Source organism: Ursus americanus, chromosome 27, assembly GCF_024610735.1.
Source record: "Ursus americanus isolate L20-20 chromosome 27, mUrsAme1.1.p, whole genome shotgun sequence".
Taxonomy (NCBI): domain Eukaryota; kingdom Metazoa; phylum Chordata; class Mammalia; order Carnivora; family Ursidae; genus Ursus; species Ursus americanus.
The window spans coordinates 31,112,761-31,133,643 of NC_142153.1; the positions used below are offsets into that span (position 1 = coordinate 31,112,761).

The 20,883-nt window shown below is 45.3% G+C and overlaps 1 protein-coding gene across 15 annotated transcripts in view; it reads right to left on the reverse strand.

Annotated features, from left to right (window-relative positions):
* The window catches only part of FBXO25 (F-box protein 25), a 141,240-nt gene that overhangs the window by 42,698 nt on the left and 77,659 nt on the right, over nt 1-20,883 (reverse strand). For 8 of the 15 annotated variants that reach the window (XM_045811180.2, XM_045811179.2, XM_087856486.1 and 5 more), the window contains exons 1-2: nt 15,427-15,573; nt 8,855-8,995 (exon numbers count right to left, since the gene is read on the reverse strand). In XM_045811180.2, coding sequence (XP_045667136.1) covers nt 8,855-8,988 — 134 coding nt within the window. In that variant the 5' untranslated portion in view covers nt 8,989-8,995; nt 15,427-15,573. Of the gene's footprint in view, nt 1-8,854; nt 8,996-15,379; nt 15,574-20,883 lie in introns of those variants that run through there. The other 7 variants (XM_045811176.2, XM_045811182.2, XM_045811185.2 and 4 more) reach the window with 6 other exon arrangements.

Here is a 20,883-nt window from a genome sequence, read left to right on the forward strand (position 1 = left end):
GGGATTAGCTCCTTGACATTCATTCGTCTTAGAGATGACTTATTTTAATCTGACACCAAAAGCAAAGGCAATAAAAGCAAAAAAACAAGTGGGACACATCAAACTAAAAAGCTTCTGCACAGCAAAGGAAACCATTCACAACATGAAAAGGCAACCTAGTGAATGGGAGAAAATATGCACAAATCATATACCTGACACAGAATAAATATCCAAAATATATGAAGAATTTTAAACTCAACATTTTACTGTCCAATTTAAAAATGGCCAGAAGATCTGAATAGACATTTTTCCAAAGGAGACATACAAATGGCCAACAGGTATATGAAAAGGTGATCATAATTATAAGAAATGTATATCAAAACCACAATGAGACTTAAAAATTTTTTAAAAATACAATAAGATACCCCCTTACACGTGTCAGAATGGCTAAAATCAACAACACAAGAAAAAATAGGTGTTGGCAAGGATGTGGAGAAAGGGGAACCCTCTTACACTGTTGGTGGGAATGCAAGCTGGTACAGCCACTCTGGAAAACAGTATGGAGGTTCCTCAAAAAGATAAAAACAGAACTACCATGTGTGGTAATCCCTCTTCTGGGTATTTATCTATCAAGATGAAAACGCTAACTTGAAATTACACCTGCACCCCCCTGTTCACTGCAGCGTTATTCACAGTAACAAAGACATGGAAACAACCTAAGTGTCCATCAATGGATACACGGATGAAGAAGATGGGGCAAATGTATATATACTAGAATATTATCCAGCCATAAAAAATCATGAAATCTTGGCATTTGCAACAACACAGGTGCACCTTGAGGGCATTATGCTGAGTGAAATTAGTCAGATGCAGGACAAACACCAGATGATCTCACTTACATGTGGGATCTAAATATGACAAGTGAAGCTCACAGATATGAGACCAGAGAGATCGCTGACTGCTGCTCGCCAGAGTCGGTAGGTGGGGAATGTGCAAAATGAGTAACGGGGGTCAAATGTCACCAACTTCCAGTTATAAAGTAAGTCCTGAGGAATGTGAGGTCTGGCGTGGTAGCTAGAGTTAAGGATGCCATACTGCATATTTGCAAGCTGCTGGCAGAGAAAATCTTAGACGTTCTCATCGCAAGAAACAATGTGTAAGTATGCATGGTGACCATGTTCCCTAGACTATGGTGGTCATTTCACACTGTGTACAAATATCCAATCATGCTGCACGCCCAAGACTTCTCTAATATTACATGTCAGTGCACCTCAACTGAAACAACGGGAAACACAATCAGATCAGCGAGACTTGGATAAAGAAGTTATCGATCTAGACAACAAAAAATGAGGTAAGTCCACACGCACTGACATGGAACTACTTCCAGGAAATGAACAGCAGCAAGAAAGGGTGATGCGCACAGTCCGATGAACACGCGTTGATAGCAGGAGCATGAATGGAGACTACCTCATTGGAACATGCAAGATGCACCCGCCCTGCACCCTGGGAACCCCAGCCTTGGGCACCAACTCTGCTGAGTCTTGTGCACATGGGAACTAGAGGAGAGCCCTGTCCCCCCAGTGCTCCCTGTTCACCTTCTCTCTGCCAGCACACCCATTTGCTCAATCTCTCAGCCAGCCCTGGGAGCTCTAGCTACAACACACACCCAGAACCTGCACCTTGTCACCCCCCCCAACACCTCCATCCTCCCCATGCGACGACCGCCTATCTTGTGGGGATCACCTCCCCCGGAACCTGCACCTTGTCACCCCGCCCAACACCTCTATCCTCCCCACACCACGGTCACCTCTCTGGTGGGGATTACTGAGAGCCTCTTCTCTGCCCTTGTCTATCTGCAGCCCACTTTTTTTTTTTAAGATTTTATTTATTTATTTGACAGAGAGAGACACAGTGAGAGGAGAAACACAAGCAGGGGGAGTGGGAGAGGGAGAAGCAGGCTTCCCGCTGAGCAGGGAGCCCGATGCGGGGCTCGATCCCAGGACCCCAGATCACAACCCGAGCCAAAGGCAGACGCCCAACCCACTGAGCCACCCAGGTGCCCCTGCAGCCCACTTCTAACACAGTGGGCAGAAGGAGCCTGTAAAAGCCTGACCTGAACTAATCTCCCCTCTGTGGAACACCTGTGACTGCCCCCCCACCCTTGCCCTTGGAGAGAAGCCCATGTCACCACAGCATAGGAAGAGCGTCCCCGTGACTGGCCCTGGCTCACTCCAGCATCTGGTGTCCTATTGTCCCCAGGGAGCCTCCTGTCAACAGACCCCTTCTTCAGGGAGCCCCCCCTTCCACAGTTCTGTGTACCCCCTCCTCTCCCTCAACGTTCTTGCCTTCCACATGGGCTTTTCCCCCTCGCAGCACTCGTTACATGGAACAAACCACACACTGTACTCATTTTGTTCACCTTCTGTCTGTCACACTAGAATAAAAGCTCCATCTCGGGGCCTGGGTTTTGGGTCTCCATATTCTGCTGCATCCCGGTGTGGCAAACACCTCGTGTACCAAGTGGGTACAACAGCAGGTGAAATAAGACCTTGGCACCTCTTGGGTCTAGCTCACGGAGGGATCCATCCGTGAGTCCAAGGGGCAGAGGAAGACTCAAGCCCACTGTTCCCAAGCAGCTCTTTTCTGGAGGAGACATGACAGCGGCGTCCTTCCTGCCTACAGGCAAGTCACTCCCCAGCCCTCACGGTGAGGTGTCCAGCCAAGTTGTGAGCGCTGGGGCTAGGAGGTCTGACACACGTTCTGCTCACAATGAGGGAGTTAATACAAAGTCTCTGATTCCGGCACCTTCAGTGTGCTTGATGAAGGAACAAAGCTTCAGGATTCTGAAAGCAAGCCTGCTGTCTTCAGATTCCTTGGGGCAGCGCGAGCTCAGAAGGCAGAGAAGGAAGGAGCTCTGCTAGAGTCCTCACGAGGCTGGATCTGCCAGACAGCGCTGCGGCCCACTGGGCACGGAGCAGACGGTCAGTAAGCACCGGTCTCCCGAAGCAGTGTTAGAACGAGGAAATGAGGAGCGCAAGTGAATAACTAGGGAGCGAGCAATGGACTGACTGAGCTGGTGAGAGGAAGGGAGGAAGGAAAGAGTGAATTCATAGTGGCCCCGTGTGTTCCCCAGTGGGACTTCTCCTTCTTCCATTGCATAGCTGCTCATGGGTCAGTTCATCTAGGGTTAAGAATCTGCTAAGTGGGTCTATTTAAAAAAAAAAAAAAGAATAGAATGGAAGTTTAGGGTATTGGCAAGAGCATCACTGAAACAACAGGTCATGGAATATAAGCTGGACACAGAGACGCGAGGGGAGAACGTGCGCAGGACGGGAAAACAGGTCAGTAGAAACCTGTGTTTCAAGACTGGACATTCATGGTTTTGGACCACGGGGACAGTCCTCCGATGGAGAAGAGAAGAAGTCCCAGGAATGAGGGGTCCAGCCTTGAGTGGCCAGGCTGTATGAGTGCGCCAGACAGACACTGCAATCATACTGGTGATAAGCAGTCTCGGCTGCAGAAAACGTCGGCGATGCCCTTGGATGTCCGGACAAAACACAGCAGCGACAGAGCTAGTTACGTATGCAGAACAGGATGTGAGCTACAAAAAAGAACTCTGGTTTTTCATATTACGTAGTACACAACAGTGTTTTTCTTGCTTTACAACTGACAAAAAATGCAATACAAAAACAAAGTCAGAGACAGGCATTCACAACCCACCATGAAATCATTACTCAAAAAAGCAGTAACAACAAATACTGCCCGAAACAATCCTTGCTGAGTCTGACGCTGAAGCTCGCTTTCTATGTCATTTACACTTACATTTTTCTTTCCAGTCACTGAAGAAACAACCTAAGGAAGGAAGGCTGTCCCAATAAAGATCCTCAGGGAAAAACACCAAAATGACAGGGGTGCTTCTCTGACTAAATAAAGGGGCATGGGAACGCCTCCTCACCCAGGCACTGTGGCCGAGAGAGCCAGCTCTTACTTCAAGGGCCAGACGACCTCAAGAGTCCTCTCCACCATCGTGATCAGAGACCCGTTCTGCATTCTCGTAAGGGAATCAAAAATACAGCCTCTTTCCTTTTTCCTTGGGGAGACCCACAACTTAAAAATGCTTTTTAAAGAATTCAACTACCTCCGGATATCCTAGGAACTATTAGAGTTGATGATACTTTCTGTGGAGCCCCGAATTTACAATGCATTCCATTGCTCCACCCACTGAGAACCAAATGACCAAAATGAGCCTTAAATTACTCAAACTTGGGGGGGTGCCTGGGTGGTGCAGTCGGAACGCGTCTGACTCCTGATTTCAGCTCCAGTCATGATCTCAGGGTGGGGAGTTCAAGCCCCATATTGGGCTCTGCGCTCAGCACAGGGTCTGCTTCTCTCTGTCCCTCTGCCTCTACTTGTGCTCTCTTTCTCAAATAAATAAATAAATCTTTAAAAGAATATTCAAACTTGGATTGGAAACAGTGGGTAAGGAGAGGTCAATAAAAACAACACAATGAAAAGGTTTAATAAACTAACCACAAAGAGAGAAAACCCTAGAAATGTCACCGTTAAGGCAGAGCTGAGCACACTTCAGCCTCCCAGGGCAAGGACTGCCTTCCATCTACAGCCTCCTCTGAGCCTGGAGTTCCTAACAGTGCAATCTGATGGGAAAGGCTACGAATTCTCAAAGACACGCAGTATCCAGACACTGCTCTTCAGTGCCTTCCCTTTGCAAAAATCATAGAAGATCTGACATCAGACACAAAACTGCGTGCGAATCACGCCCTGATGAAGAGCTCGAGCCAGATTATTATTAAGCATGATTCTCCCCAAGGCAAAACCTCAAGATCTACTTGGGGGTTGCCCTTCTCCTTGTCCAGTCTGTTAGCTACTCTCTTGCTGATTCTGCCCCTCCCCGCCATCCGGCTGCGTGGACGCTGCGATGGGCACGCACTCACCATCCCTCACCAGTCTGTGTCTGCTAGAATCCCGAACTGGTTGTCCACTCGTCAACCTATAGCCCAGAGGATCTACCCTTTATCAGGCATCCACAGCTTAGTGAGCAAACCTCTTCAGAAGGGGTGCAAGATGGATCCCCCAGATATCACACTGTGCTCTGCAGTACAAGACGTGGTAACTCTACACATCTTTCACATGAAGAACGAAGCACGCAAAATAGGGGTTACTATTTATTTGCTCCATCATCATTAACCTCCATAAGATCATGAATGCTGCTTCAAAAAGCAGCTCAATCAGGATTCAAAGTGTGAATGGACTGGCTATCCCTGAACTGACCATGACGAACTGTGTGATTTCTTACCTATTTCCTCCAAACTTTTAATCCTAAATGAGGCAAAAAGAGAACAGAGGGATATTTAAAGGTCTTCTATTTTCATGCCCATTACAAAAAAAAAAAAAAAAAAAATTAACAAAGTTGGTTAGAATCTTGATTGCCTAAATGATTTTTACAATTTTCCTAGTTTTAGAAAGCCTACCGTAAACCAAAGAATTGGGAGTGCTATTTCTCAAAGACATTCAGGGGACGAGAAGGTCATTTTACACATCAATTTGAAATGGTGGTTACCTATGGTTTTATTTTCTTTATCAAATTTTAGGTTCAAAATTAAATTGCTTTATCTTCCAGGGAAAGAAAAATATCAGACATTCGCTGCAGCTGTAGGTCATCTGTGGCCTCTCCCCACAGGCCTGGGTATGCACTTTTGTGGAAAGAGGACAAAAGAGGAGAAAGACGAAGAAAAAAGGTAGAGTGGGGAAAAAGAGGCTAGTAGGTTTTCAAGGCAACCACACATCGTAAAGGACAGAGTCTTGACTACTTCTCCATTGGCTTCACCCACTGGTGGGCAGCCCGCAGTTGCTGTAAGATAGCCAGGTCAGTAAGGGCACCCGGGCATTTTTCACTACACGCGGAGAAGCACTGTTAGCAAAGCTTACTACTTCAAAGGACTCTGAAAGCAGTTTGAATGGGGGTGGGTGAGGGGAGAGTTTGGGGGGAGGGAGGAAGGGAGATAGGCAGACATGGGAGTTTATTATGCAAAGAAAATGGGTCGTGACTATATTCTCTAATTCTATGTGTATATAGAAGACATTTAATTCTTAGATGTTTAAAATGTGTGGGATGAGGGGAAAAAAATACATGAGGAAAAAACCCACAAACATGCAAATTCCTTAGTGTAGGTGGGGCGGCAGCACTGTTTCCTGTGTTACAGCTTTCTCAGTCTGACAGTCACAGCCTGAGGAGCCATCCTAGAATGCTGGCTGCAGGAGCCTCCACAATTCAGTCATCATCAGGAGTCCACGAAGACCCCAAACACTTCTAGATGTATTCAACCAAGTTCAAATGTAAATAATCTGCTATGAAAACTGTAAGATAAAAAGCAACTTGGAAAATTCACAGCCATGTAACATTATCTAATACTAGTAACATATATAATTACCAATCTTATATAAAATTTACAGCCATAAATATTGAATAAAATTCAGAATGGCAGAGAAATACCACAATATAAATTCAATAAATATAACATGTTATCTTAACTATAATCTCAAATATAAATTAATTTCTGCTTCAAAAACTGCAAAAACCAATCTCTAGTCTAAAGCTACTAAACTTCTGTCAGAAAATCAGATGGCCTAAAGCAAAAATAAACTATTGGGACTACATCAAAATAAAAAGCATTTGTACAGAGAAGGAAACAATCAGCAAAACTAAAAGGCAGCCTACAGATGGGAAAAGATATTTATAAATGACATATCAGATAAAGGGCTGGTATCCAAAATCTATAAAGAACTTATGAAACTCAACACCCAAAAAACAAATGATCCAACTAAAAAATGAGCAGGATGGGGCACCTGGGTGGTGCAGTCAGTTACGTGTCTGACTCTTGGTTTCAGCTCAGATCGTGATCTCAGGATTGTGGGATGGAGCCTCATGTTGGGCTTCAAGCTCACCGGGGAGTCTGCATGAGACTCTCTCCCTCTGCCCCCACCCCATGCAAGCACTCGCACGCTCGCTAAAATAAACAAACAAGTCTTTTTTTTAAAAAAATGGGCAGAATGAAGAGACATTTCTCCAGAGAAGACATACAAATGGCCAACAGACACATGAAAAGATGCTCAACATCACTCAGCATCAGGGAAATACAAATGAAAACCACAATGAGGGGCGCCTGGGTGGCACAGCAGTTAAGCGTCTGCCTTCGGCTCAGGGCGTGATCCCGGCGTTATGGGATCGAGCCCCACATCAGGCTCCTCCGCTATGAGCCTGCTTCTTCCTCTCCCACTCCCCCTGCTTGTGTTCCCTCTCTAGCTGGCTGTCTCTATCTCTGTCAAATAAAATAAATAAAATCTTTAAAAAAAAAAAAAAAAAAGAAAACCACAATGAAATACCACCTCACACCAGTCAGAATGGCAAAAATTAACAAGCCAAGAAACAACAGATGTTGCTGAGGATGTGGAAAAAGGGGAACCCTCTTACACTCTTGGTGGGAATGCAAGATGGTCCAGCCACTCTGGAAAAAAGTAGGGAGGTTCCTCAAGAAGTTAAAAACAGAGCTATCCTACGATCCAGCAATTGCACTACTAGGCATTTACCCCAAAGATACAAATGCAGTCATACAAACGGGGGATGCAAAGGGGCCCCTGCATCCCAATGTTCATAGCAGCAATGTCCACCACAGCCAAACTGTGGAAGGAGCCGAGATGCCCTTCAACAGACGAATGGATAAAGAAGACGCGGTTTATATATACAATGGAATATTACTCAGCCATAAAAAAAAAAGAAATCTTCCCATTTGCAATTATGTGGATGGAGCTAGAGGGTACTATGCTAAGCGGTATCAGTCAGAGAAAGACAAATACCATAAGATTTCACTTATATGTGGAATTTAAGAAACAAAACAAATGAGCAAAGGGGGGATTAAAAAAGAGGAAGAGAGAGACAAACCCAGCAACAGACTTTTAACTACAGAGACACCGCTGGTCACCAGAGATGGCAGGGGAACGGGGAAACAGCTGATGGGGACTGAAAAGTATACTTATCATGATGAAAAAAATAATAAAATGATTTTAAAAAAAGAAAATAAAATCAGATAACCTGTCAGTTAAAATACAGTTGGTAATTATGCAAATGCCAAATAAAAACACAGAGTAAAATCACCTATTAGAACTCTGAAGGAAAAGGGCCTGAGATCTTCCCAATCCTCCAAATGTTCAAGTACCACTTGTGATACAGACCGCCAGTTATCACACGGTGCTTCTGTGTTTGTGCAATCTCTGTCACCTGGATGCGTGGCTACACAGCACAGAGAAAACCCAGCCTCCTCTGCATCCACTGCTCTAGCCGATGAGCTGTGAGCAAGTGCAATCCACACACCCTCCTCTCCTACCCTACTGACCAGGACGCAGGTGCCGTGGGCCACACTCCACCTCGGGCTGTGCAGAGGAGGCTACGCCCCTGGGAGAGCACAGCAACCACACAGAATGTCCTTCCACCCCGGAGCAAAGTCACTATACCAGCTCAGACTTCCAAGAGAGAAAATTGCATTTGTCTAGTGCAAGGTCTTGGACATATGAAGCCAAAACCATATCCTGATAGCCTGAGGTTCCTTAGCTATAATGTGGGGTTAATGTAATCCCTTTTTCTCAGATTATTGGAAGGATTAAATGTCTTCAGTAGAACAAAGTAGCACCTATGGGAAGGTTCTAGATCTACTAGGGTCAGTCTTCAGCTAAATAACGTGTGGCTTCTCATCAGCCTTGCGTGTGGGCAAACTCAGCCAATGACAAGTTATGGCGCTCCGTGGGGACTTCACCATACATGTGAAGCAGGAAAAGGACGGGGCTCTGCGTGGCTGTAACTTACATGCTGTGACTGATAGTACGCGGGTTATTCTCGCTTTCCAGATCCCGACTCCAGGATTCACACCTCTTCCAGCCATCTTCTGTCTTAATCCAGCTCCATCCAGGAGATCTCCAGTCCTGACCCAAAAATGGCATAGTTCTCCTATAAAAGAAGTCATTTATGTGCAATTAACAAATTTCCTTTCATTTAGAACATTTATTGATTAATTTTAAAGAATAAAGTTCTTAATATTTAAATGCCTACATATACTCTAAACGCTCATGAGACCCTGGTGGTGACACAGCACCTTGGTTGTACTAAAATGGTAAGACAGGATAGGCAGTGGTGGATTTACTAACCGGATACTGCGTCTGTCAGGACAAGCTTACCAGAGGTACCATCTCAGCTCGTACCTGAAGAGGCAGCAGGAGTCAGAGAATGAGGAAGAACAGGGAGTATTTCACCAAAGAGAGAAAACGCTCTTCACCAGACATTAGAAGCAATGTAACATGAAACATATTCCTGTTCAGCACTGCACGTTCTTCAGTTTGACTGAAGCTTACGGTGTGAGAGCGGGCATAGGGGGTGGTGAGAAGTGAGAATGGGAAGCGATCAAGTCAAAGGACTGGACTTTCCTCTGAGGGCAGCAAGGGGCCCAGAAAGGAATTTCAGGAGGTAAAGGACTGAATGAGATTCAAGCTTTACAAAAGCCTCGGGGTCACGGTGTGAGGATGGAAGCTGGAGCTGGCCAGGGCAGGAGTGACACTGGAGGGAGGGAGTTAGGACCGATAGCTACTGAACAATGGCCACCAGAAGGTTGGAGTGTGGCTGTGCTGGAGGAGAGAGATTCTAGAAGCATTCAGGAGGCAGAGTCCAAGAGCAGTTAAGGACTTCTCACGGACCCCAACGGAGCCAGCTGTCATGTGCTCAGCTATCCCAGAAAAGGCCCACGGGGCAGGACCAATACGCCAGAATGGCTGGATATGTGAGGGGAAACCAAAGATAGCCAGGTTTAGCTTCTAGCACCTACGAGATGTTGATTTCAGTTTTGGACAGGCCTGTTAGATTTGATATGAACCCATGGCGATAGGCACTATCGATGGAATCCACGTGAAAGAATCCAGGTGTAAAAATTATGATCTTAAAAAACGATGACACAGATATTATTACTTTTATAAACCTTATAATTTGGTGAGAGAAAGACCTCAAGTATTAGCTCTTCCACTGCCTGGAGTGACCTTCCTCTCGCTCAGCGGTTCTCAACCCTTGCTGTGCAATAACATTACAGTCTTGGAAGCTTTCAGAAAACATACTGCTTAGCATCACCCCAGACAATTAAATAGGAGTATCAGTGGGTGACAGGAGCACACAGGGAGCTTGATAAACATGAATGAATGCATATACAGATCCATCACTCAGAAGAGAGAGGAAGGCTAAAGAACAGGACAGGAAACTCATCAGCATTCAGGTAGTAACCGAAGCCACAGGAATGATATCACAAGAGAGAACACATAGAGCCAAGGGAAAAACTGTAAGGGACAAGGACATTTAAGGGACAAGCAGATAAATTGGAGCCAAGAAAGGGAACTGAAAAGGAAGAGCCAAAGAGGTAGGGGGAAGGGAGTAGGAAGTCAAGAGAAGAATATATTTTAAGAAAGGAATGACTGACAGAAAGGAAAATACTTATTAACAAGCTAGTACAGTAAGAATTGAAAAGTATATATTGGATTTAGCCACAAAAAGGTAGCAGATAACTCAACCAAAAATAGTTTCGATAATGTGTTATATTAATCTCATATCCAAAATAGACTTGGAGCATTTCGCTAATGTGGAGTACTTCTAATAGAGTACCTGAGAGAGAAGTTTTCAAATGTAATCTCCCAACTATATTTATTATAACTAACAAAAAACAGGCTATTAAGTAGACTTTTATATTGGCTTAGAAGAGACCAAAAAAAATTAGAAGGAAATTCTAAGTCTTCAACAGTATTCCTGGATCAACTAAGTGCTCGCTTCCTTAATGAAACTCGGTTTCCCAGTGAGAACATCTTTAACAGTCACGTATTCCTTCAAATTCTTATTTTAGAAGATACTTAAAAATCATTATTTAAATCTCAGCACTATTTTTGTAAGTATCATTTTGCAGACTTGTTTCAAACTACCAATCACCCTAAAATGCAGAAGCTGCTACCAGTCAGTTCGTTATCTAAAACTGTCTCCAATAGCACGTATGCACTCCTACCAAAGAAGGCAAGTGCAAACCATTATGATAGAGAAGATGCTGCCTAAAAGGTAATCTTGTGTCATAAAACACAGATGAGAGAAGAATGTCTGTGAGGACCATCTCACAGTTGCCAAAGTATCTCCTGGTATCATATACAGTGGATTCAGAAAAACCTAGGTTTTAAAAGAAGTGGCAACCATGCAGAACACTGCTACACAGATCAGATAGAGATTACTCCAATGACAGTTAAACACAGACCAAACGTGTTATTACACTATGTGTCCCTTTCCTAAAGGTGTACAATCTAGTCCAAGAACTGAAAAGACAACAGCCACATCTTCTTTATCCATTCATCAGTTGATAGGACATTTGGGCTATTTCTATAGCTTGGCTATCATGGGTAATGCTGCTAGAAACATCAGGGTGCAGGTGCCCCTTCAAATCTGTATTTTTGTTTTCTTTGGGAAATACCTAGCAGTGCAGTTGCTGGGTCTTGGGGGGGGGGATGGGCTAGATAGGGGATGGGCATTAAGGAGGGCACTTGTGATGAGCACTGGGTGTTATATGTAAGTGATGAATCACTGAATTCTACTTCTGAAACCAATTACACTATGTTAATTACAATTTTAAAAATTTTTGAAAAAATAGAACAGCAAATGAGAAAACTCACACAAATAATATATGTAAATATATTTAAAAGAGATTTAAAAATGTATGTGTATGTACTGAATGAGCAGTAAAGAGAGAATAACTGAAAGATATTCAGAGTAAAAAGCAGATCATTTGGGACCTCTGAAGAAAAACCAGGGCATCATCTTGGCCTTAAAGCAGTTAGATCTTAAGTAAATGGAGAGACAAGGGGGAAAAAAAATACCAATCACAGAAATGGTGGGCAAACAAACATGTGACACCTTTGAGAATAATGAACAGAATAGGCTGGCTGAAATAGAGAAATCTTTGGGAAGGTTGGTAAGTAGGCTGGCAAGGTGACTGGAAGCCAGATCATGGAAAACTTGAATGTCAAAGCTGTTTGGACTTTATTCTCCAAATAATTAAGAGTTTTGGGACAACGTACTGACAGGAGCAGTGTTATCTGAGAATAACCTGCCAGATCCTATGTGGTAGATGGAGTGGGAAAACGGAGGCAGAAAGTACAACTGAGGCAACACAAACTTCCTGCCAACAGGTCAGCTAACAAACTTTCTTAAAATGTGATGATACACAAACATTGCCCTTGCCTTTGTAGGCACTATGCCCACTCACCACTTAAGACACTTCTATTCAGGCCTCAAAAGCAACTCCTAGAACATTTAAGCAAAGTTTTCACTGTGAAGAGTCAGCCTGGTGTTTCGAGTAAGATAATCAACTCTTTTGCAACTACCTCTGTGAGAAATGAATATGGTTAGCTTGATAGTTCAGGTGCTGTTTGTATTTATACAGATTGGAAGGAATGAAGTACAGCTCCATGGACCATGGAAATAAAAAACAGGACATTTCCAAGGTTTTTATCTTCAACACGGATGAAAAGATTCATTTTGCTGTAGACGTGTGGATTCCATAGATTTGACATATGTTCTTTGGATCACAATGAAGATTTATTTTAAAGTATAATTCTGTACAGTTCACGAACTAAGGCAGACTCTGGAATACGAGTTATTACAAACAATAACAAAAAGCCATCAGGAAAAAGCAAGGAAAAAAAAAAAAAGACAAGGTGCGATTTGAAAGGTCTGGTATCAAATTTTCAAAAATACTCCCAACCTGAGGCATCTAAATTTGCAGATGGAAAATATTACTGCACTTCTGGAATGATGAATAACCCATCACTTTATATGGAAATGTGTTTATCTGTCCTGCTAAAAGACCTGAACTGCTATAACTTTATAAGTTTTAATTAAAATCACATTTGTTTAGAAAAATTTCAAAAAAATAAAAGCAAAACTTACTCCTCAAAATCAAGCAGGTAAGAGCAACTACTCAAAGGGCGGCTCTCAGTTTCAAAATAGCTGATACAATTTACAATTTCATGCACATTTCATGCTAAGGGAAGTGAGAAGGCATACGGGGCTAAACTCTTACAAATCCTCCCTTAATCTCTGCTGTACCTGGCAGGAGGTGGAAGCACAGGACTTCCTGGAGCTGACTGGCCTGTGGGAACTCCCAAGAGGCGAGACGCAGAACCAACCAAGAAATGTCTTCCTCCAACAAGCATCCTTTCTTAGCTAATGATAATCCCAGCACATACTTATTAGACCTTAATTTGAGTTAGGCATTCTTCTGAACAATTTACCTGCACTATCTCAGCCCCCACACTGCCCTGAAGGACAGAAAATGTTACCACCCCCGTTTTACAGCCTTAATTCTCCATTTTATAGAAGAAACTGAGGCACAGCATCTGGTGGAGCTGGGAATCACATTTCTGGAGTGTCCAGGGCCCATGCTCTATCACTATATTTTTATAACAGCAATTCGTAAGCACCCTGTGAAAAGAAAAGGTCGTAAGATTGTGGTGGGTTTTTTTTAAGTGTTACCTTATACTACATAAATCACCAGATATGGTCTAAAGTAATGACTGATCTAAATATAAAAACACTAAGGAAAAGAAAGGGAAGAAGAAGGGGGGGCGGTAAACAGAAGGGGGAAGGAACCATAAGAGACTATGGACTCTGGGAAACAAACTGAGGGCTTGGGGGGGGGAGGGAATGGGATATGCTGGTGATGGGTATTGAGGGCACGTATTGCATGGTGCACTGGGTGTTATACGCAAGTAATAAATCATGGAACTTAAAAAAATAAATTTAAAATTTAAAAATACAAAAAATAAATAAATAAAAATAAAAACACAAGGGAAAGCATACCAGGAAACATACTCTAATACATTTTAAAAGGCTACGTGTATTTTGCTGTTTAAGTTAGATGACAGGAAACAGGAGTAACTAGAACTTGGAGCCGTTAATAGGTTCATGTTCCAGACAATAAAAGCAGTTAAGTGTGGGGCTGAAGTTAATGCAATGCATAGTACACCCAGATAAGAAGATAGTTACAACGTAAGTAATAGTTTTGTGTTCAGCAAAAATAGCTGGCAAACGAATTTCTTTTCCCCTTATTGCTCTGTTTCAACATAAGTTGAGAAAACTTTTGTTGTTCTGCAATAAGAAAGACTGGTCCCCAATTCCATAAGTATTCGATCTCTCCATAAGTATTGCTTTCTACCCTTATAAGATTTCCGAATAATTTAGGGTCAAACGTGAATATGGCTTGTAAGTGCGGAGGAACTTGATCCCAAAAGAACATCAAGAAGCAGTGAACTGAGGGCTGATCATCAGATATGGGATTTCCTGTAAGAAGGCCTGAAAGATGGTCACAATGCTTCAAAGAAATGGAGAGGGGGACCTAAGACGGGAAAATGCAATCTGAGGAGTATGAATTCTTATGAAAGAACGAGAAAATGTGTCTTCTGGTTAGGGCTGGAGGATACAGATTTGGAAGACCCTAGAAAAGAGGACTTCACACGTTAAAGTAAGGATTCTTTAAATGCCTTGAGTTTTCACCAAAATGAGTTTGAATAGGCTCACAGAGAGCAGTGGAATCCAGTAAAGAAGGGGGGAAAGGAATTTAGGAAGATTAGGATGCACAGCCCAGGCATCAGCTGCCAGTGCAGGGAAGCAGGCTCTGTGAGGATACTGGAGCCCCGGACGAGGACTGGGGACCCATGGCCCGCTTGGAGAGGATGCTGAGGCCGTGCATGTGGACCAAGGGCCAGGTTTGGGGAAGATGCTGGAGCCATAGAGTGGGGACCAAGGGCCAGGCACGGGGAGGGCACTGGAGCCACAGACGGGGACTGGGGACCGAGGGACAGGCTTGAGAAGCTGGCACCGTAGACGAGGACCGGGGGACCGAGGGCCAGGCAAGGGAAGGACACCGGAGCCAAGGGCGGAGACCGAGGGACCGAGTGAGAAGCTGAAGCCCCGGACAAGGACAGGGGACCGTGGGTCGGGAAGCAGGTGGGTCGCGGACGAGGACCCGGGATCCGGCAGCAGGAAGGGCATGGACGAGGACTGCAGGGACGAGGCGGCAGGTGTCCCCGGGAGAAGGGGGCTCGGGGCGCGCGGGGGCGGGGCGGCGGAGGCTGACACGCTAGCGGGAGGGGCCCCTACCGTGGGAGGACTCGCAGCCCCCGAGGGAAGAGCCCACGGAGCGCGAGGCCAGGGCGCGGCAGGGTCGCGGGCGCGCGGGGGTGGGCGGCGGCCGAGGGGAGGCCGCGCCGCGCGGACGACGACCGCTCGGTCCCCACCCGGCGCGCCCAGAGCCCCCGACCCTACCTGAGGAGGGGAGGGCTAGGTGGGGGGGGGGGGGTCGCCGTCCCCACCTGGAGCACGCGCCGCCTCAGTCCCCGCCCGGAGTGCAGACGCCCTCAGTCCCCACCTGACGGTGGAGCGGAGCTTTATTGCCGGAAGTCGCCCGCCGCCTACCGGGGAGCGCGGACCAGAAGCCCCGCCCCGGGCCGCTCTGATTGGCAGGTGCGGCTCCGCGTGGCTGTGTTGCTACCCGGCTCTCCCAGGTCGAGGCCCGCGCGTGCGCAGTGGGTTTCGCACGGCCTCCTTTCTGCGCGTGCTCAGTGGGTGCGGCTGGGTACGCGAACCCGCGGGCGTGGTGCAGGGCGGTGTCCTGTCTTAGGATGGCATCCCGCCTGCGTTCGTGCGGGAGGAGCTGGGGAGGCCAGGAACCCAGAGGTCGTCCGGACTGTGGTCACCGCTCAGATCCGCGGGTCCCAGTCTCCTCCAGTGTCCAACGCCACGCCTGCTCACTTGAACCTCAGGAATGCAGTTTACATTTGTCCCCCCCCCCCCCCCCCCCCCGCCCAAAGCTCCGTGCATCCCGTGATCTTTAGTCCTTAACCTTACGGCTCAAGCATTTTCCGTTTGTAAACAGTTTAGACTATCCGGATCCTTCAAGATGGTTGGAAACGCCCCGGAGGACCAGCTCGCACTTGTGGGCTTCTTCCCCAATTAGGGAACAAGAATGTGGGTGTCGGTGCGGGAAGGGGAAGGTCGACGGGTCAGGTGGCAAAGCTCGGGCTCCAAGCCACATATAGAGCCGTGGGTCCAAGAGCGGCTGCTGATGAGCTGTGTGAATTAAGTAAGGCCTGAACCACCCTATGCCTCATTTTCCCCACAAGTAAAACAGGAGTGGTACTTACCCCATAGGGCTTTTTTTTTTTTTTTCGAGAATTAAATGACTTAACATATACGAAATATTTAAAACCATGCCTGGCTATAGTGAGCAACGTAGAAGTATTTGATCTTAGTATTTGCCTTATAAAATGTTTTTATATTTGGAACACATTGCAGGAAGCATATAGTAGGAATTCATATTCTGGAAAAATGCTTTTTACGTGATTTCTGATGGGCTTATTACAGTAGCATTCTTTGACTACATACTTTTAAAAATGTGAATGTAGTGTAAACATGATCACGGACCAAAGACAGCAATAGTCCTTACATATCCCCAGTTTAAAAACTGCCATCCTCCTCCCCCTTACCCCCTTTCACAACTGCAGATTATTCCATTATGTGGATATATCATAGCTTTTCAAAATATTTTCCATGGATGGGCATTAGGTTCTTTATTTTTGCCATTAGAAATAATGCCCAATGAATAACTATGTATGGTTTTTCTGTTTATTTTAAAATTTGTAGTAGTGTATTTGCTAGTAAATTACTATAATTGGAATTACTGTGTCAGGGATAACTGCATATAAAGTTTTGGTAGATAGTGCCAAGCCAAAACCCACTACACCACCATGGCGGCCATAAGAAGAGTATTAAATTTAGCCTAATTTGCCAACATCCATGTAATGCATTGTGAAGGAACTCCACTGGCAGATTGAGAGGAATCAAGGTAACAGGAATCCACAGAGTGGAAGCTGGAGTCCCCACACGGTTAGGAGAGCCCACAAAGCCATTCAGAGTAATTCTGGTCCACAAATCTCTTTTTTTTTTTTTTTTAAAGATTTTATTTATTTATTTGACAGAGATAGAGACAGCCAGCGAGAGGGAACACAAGCAGGGGGAGTGGGAGAGGAAGAAGCAGGCTCATAGCGGAGGAGCCTGATGTGGGGCTCGATCCCACAACGCCGGGATCACGCCCTGAGCCGAAGGCAGACGCTTAACCGCTGTGCCACCCAGGCGCCCCATGGTCCACAAATCTCTGAGAGCACACTTTGCTCCACTTACTGTACTCCATGCTTACCATAGGTGACTATGTCCGCCGCCCTCTGGAAAGCCTGCTGATGGAGGAGGAGACAGGAGCAGGTCAAGGAAGATTGCTTCTATGAAGTTGAGGTGTGGCTGGGGGCGGTGGAGGAGTCATGGGGGTGGGGGTGCTCAGTGTGGGGAAAGTGACCTGGGAGAAGGCACTCAATTCATCTACAAGTGTCTATTCAAGGTGGGGGAACACATCACATTTCTTTGTGTGCTTTAAAATAACCCAATTCTGGGGCACCTGGGTGGCTCAGTTGTTAAGTGTCTGCCTTAGGCCCAGGGGGTGATCCGAGGGTCCTGAGATCGAGCCCCGCATCGGGCTCCCTGCTCTGCTGGGAGCCTGCTTCTTCCTCTCCCACTCCCCCTACTTGTGTTCCCTCTCTCACTGGCTGTCTCTTTCTATGCCAAATAAATAAATAAAATCTTTAAAATAAATAAATAAATAAATAAATAAATAAATAAATAAATAAATAAAAATAAAAATAACCCAATTCTGACAACATCCAAGAATTTGGAAACACTGAAGCTAGTTGCAGTCCTTCCAAGTTGGGGTCTCTCATAGCAGCAAGCGGGGGCACTCACTGGTCACAGGCTGTGCTGGGTGCCTCCAGGCCTCACTGGGGATCTGGGATGATGGCCTGCACAGGAACCCCCCTGCTCCTTGAAGTGCACTGCACAGCCATCTCCCTGACCTCCCCAAGTGCTGCACAGAACAGGGTGAGCATCGCCAATCCTCTTGGCAGGAGCGTGACATCGGCCCCTCAAGGCTCAGAGAATGGTCTCTCCTCCTGTTCCAACCTCTCTGGAACACTTCTGTGTAATGCAATCTCTGCGCAGCACGCGAAGACTGATTCAGTTTTCCTCACAGCAACAATACGAAAGTAAGGAAAACCAAACCAGATCAGCAAAACAAAACCCTATCACCGTGATGTAGTATCTAGTGTCTTCAGTGTCTGGGTCATGCAGGCTCGTGCGGGCACCCAGAGAGATGCTGTGAATACCAACCTGAAGTCTCCGGTTGTCAGGAGCTCACAATTCAGTGCAGACACAGGATGGCAAATACACAGTGAGAAAACAGGGCGATGAGGAGCACACGGAGGTGCAAAATGAGAAGGGCACCCAGGGGCAGAAGCAACCCCCTCTGACCGAGACACCTCCAGGAAGGCACTGGGAGGTCACAGCTTGAGAAGCCAACAGGCAGTAGCAGGGAGGCAGGATGCAGGGTCGGACCATCTTTTTGTTTTCTTATTTGTTTGCCCTTAGTTCAGGTCTCCTTATAGTTAAGTAGGGATTGGCATAGAGTTTTGGGATTGTAAACTAAGTTGGTGGCCAGAAGCACACGGTAAGTGTGAGACATTAGAAGGGGGAGGCTACCATGAAGACAGCGGAGCCACTCACAGGCGTCTCATCCACCAACTTCTGAAGCTCTGAACTTGACAAACAACACACACCTTCGAGCAGGATTCATCCCGGTAGGAGCCGGTTTGCAACCCCACAGCTCCTTGTATCTTTCCTGCATGTTTTGGGCAGTGAACCAATCTGCATGTAAAAGGTCAGGCTACCTAGAACTCTGCTTATAGATATATTTACGTTAATATGTATGGCTCGGCACATTCCGCTCCTAGATATTTATCAAAGACAAATCCAAACACGTTCACAAAAAGCAGAGTATTAGCGCTATTCTCCTAGCGGTAGTGGTCAGTGGAACAGCCTAGAGATCTATCCATAAAGCCACGTAGTAACAAACTGTGGTGTGTTCACGTGATGGAGTACTACTCCCCCATATAAAAAACTATAAAACTGCTAATGTAACAACACGGATGATTATTACGAACATTATCTTAGTGAAAAGAATGCAGACACGAGAGGCGCCTGGGTGGCTCAGCCATTAAGCATCTGCCTTCGGCTCAGGTCGTGATCCTGGGGTCCTGGAATTGAGCCCCACATTGGGCTCTCTGCTCGTCAGGAAGCCTGCTTCTCCCTCTCACACTCCCCTTGCTTGTGTTCCCTCTCTTGCTGTCTCTCTCTGTCAAATAAATAAATAAAATCTTTTTAAAAATATAAATAAATAAATAAATAAATAAATAAATAAATAAATAAATAAATAAAAGAATGCAGACACAAAAAAGTATGTACTGTAGGATTCATAGGATTCATTCCTATGAAATTCTAGAATAGGCAAAACTAACATGGTGATGGAAATGCCCTCAGTGGCGGCTTCTGGTGGCAAAGGGAAGGGACAGAGGCAACTTTCTGGGACTGTGGAGATGTTCGTTGGTGGGCAAGAATGTGAACATGTTAGGGGCACCCGGGTGGCTCAGTAGTTAAGTGTCCGACTCTTGCTCTCAGCTCAGGTCATGATCTCAGGGTCGAGCTCTATGCTGAGCATGGAGCCTGCTTAAAATTCTCTCCGCCTGCCACTCTCTAAAAAAAGAAAAGAATTATAGTTATTGTTTAAATTGCATTTTTTAAAAAAAGAACGTGAACGCATTAAATCTGAATTCTCGTTTCACTTGGTTATACCTCAATAGGCCAGTATGTATTTTTTACTTCGGGAGGAACATTTTTATCTCTGACATTCTTAGATCTTATGCAACATATTGAATTAAAAAAAAAATCAAACCAACAAGTATGTTGAGTGCTTACCCCACACCCAGAATCATATGAAGAGTTGTAGGAAATGAAGAAAATGTAGAAACTTTCCTTGACCTCTAGGGGCCTGTGCTCTGTGATTGAGGACACAGGAAATATACTTGAGAACTGTTAAAGAGCAATCTAAGATTTAAATAACAACTCAAAAGAACATAAGGGAGGGCCAAAACCTCTGCATCAATGGGTAGTAATGTTTATAGAGAGTCCTAAGTACAAAGAAATCTTTATAACGGAGGAGAGTCCAAAGAAGATACTAAAATTCACTTTGGCAAGTGGGAGATAAAAAGCATAGTTTCATAAGTGAGTATGGAATCCAACAGGGTGACATTTTTTGTAACGTCTCTTAGAGACGTACTCATGGAACGCCTGGGTTGCTCAGTTGGTTAAGCATCTGCCTTTGGCTCAGGTCATGATCCCAGGGCCCTGGAATTGACTCCCGGCATAGGGCTCCTTGCTCAGCGGGGAACCTGCTTCTCTCTCTGCCTGCTGCTCCCCCTGCTTGTGCTCTCTGATAAATAAATAAATAAAATCTTAAAAAAAAAAAAAAAAGACGTACTCACTTTCCTCTAATGGTGAATCCTAGGGAGCAGGTAACCCACCCGAGAAATGAGCATGATAGATCTCTAAGTACGGTCCACATGACCCTGTTCCTCAAGACTTGGATCAGCTCCCACGTCCCTATGTAGCAACAACACTGATAATGACAATATTAGTGGGTAACCTTTACTTAGCACTCACCACACACCAGGCTCTGTGCCAAATGCTCTGCTTGACTTACGCTCAAAATAACCTGCAAGTTCCATCCTATTATCACATCTTGAAGATGAGGGCCCTGAGGTTTCCAGGAAGCTAAGCACCTTGCTGGGACCCTATAGGTTGGCAGAAGTGGATCCAGGGTTGACTTCTGGCTC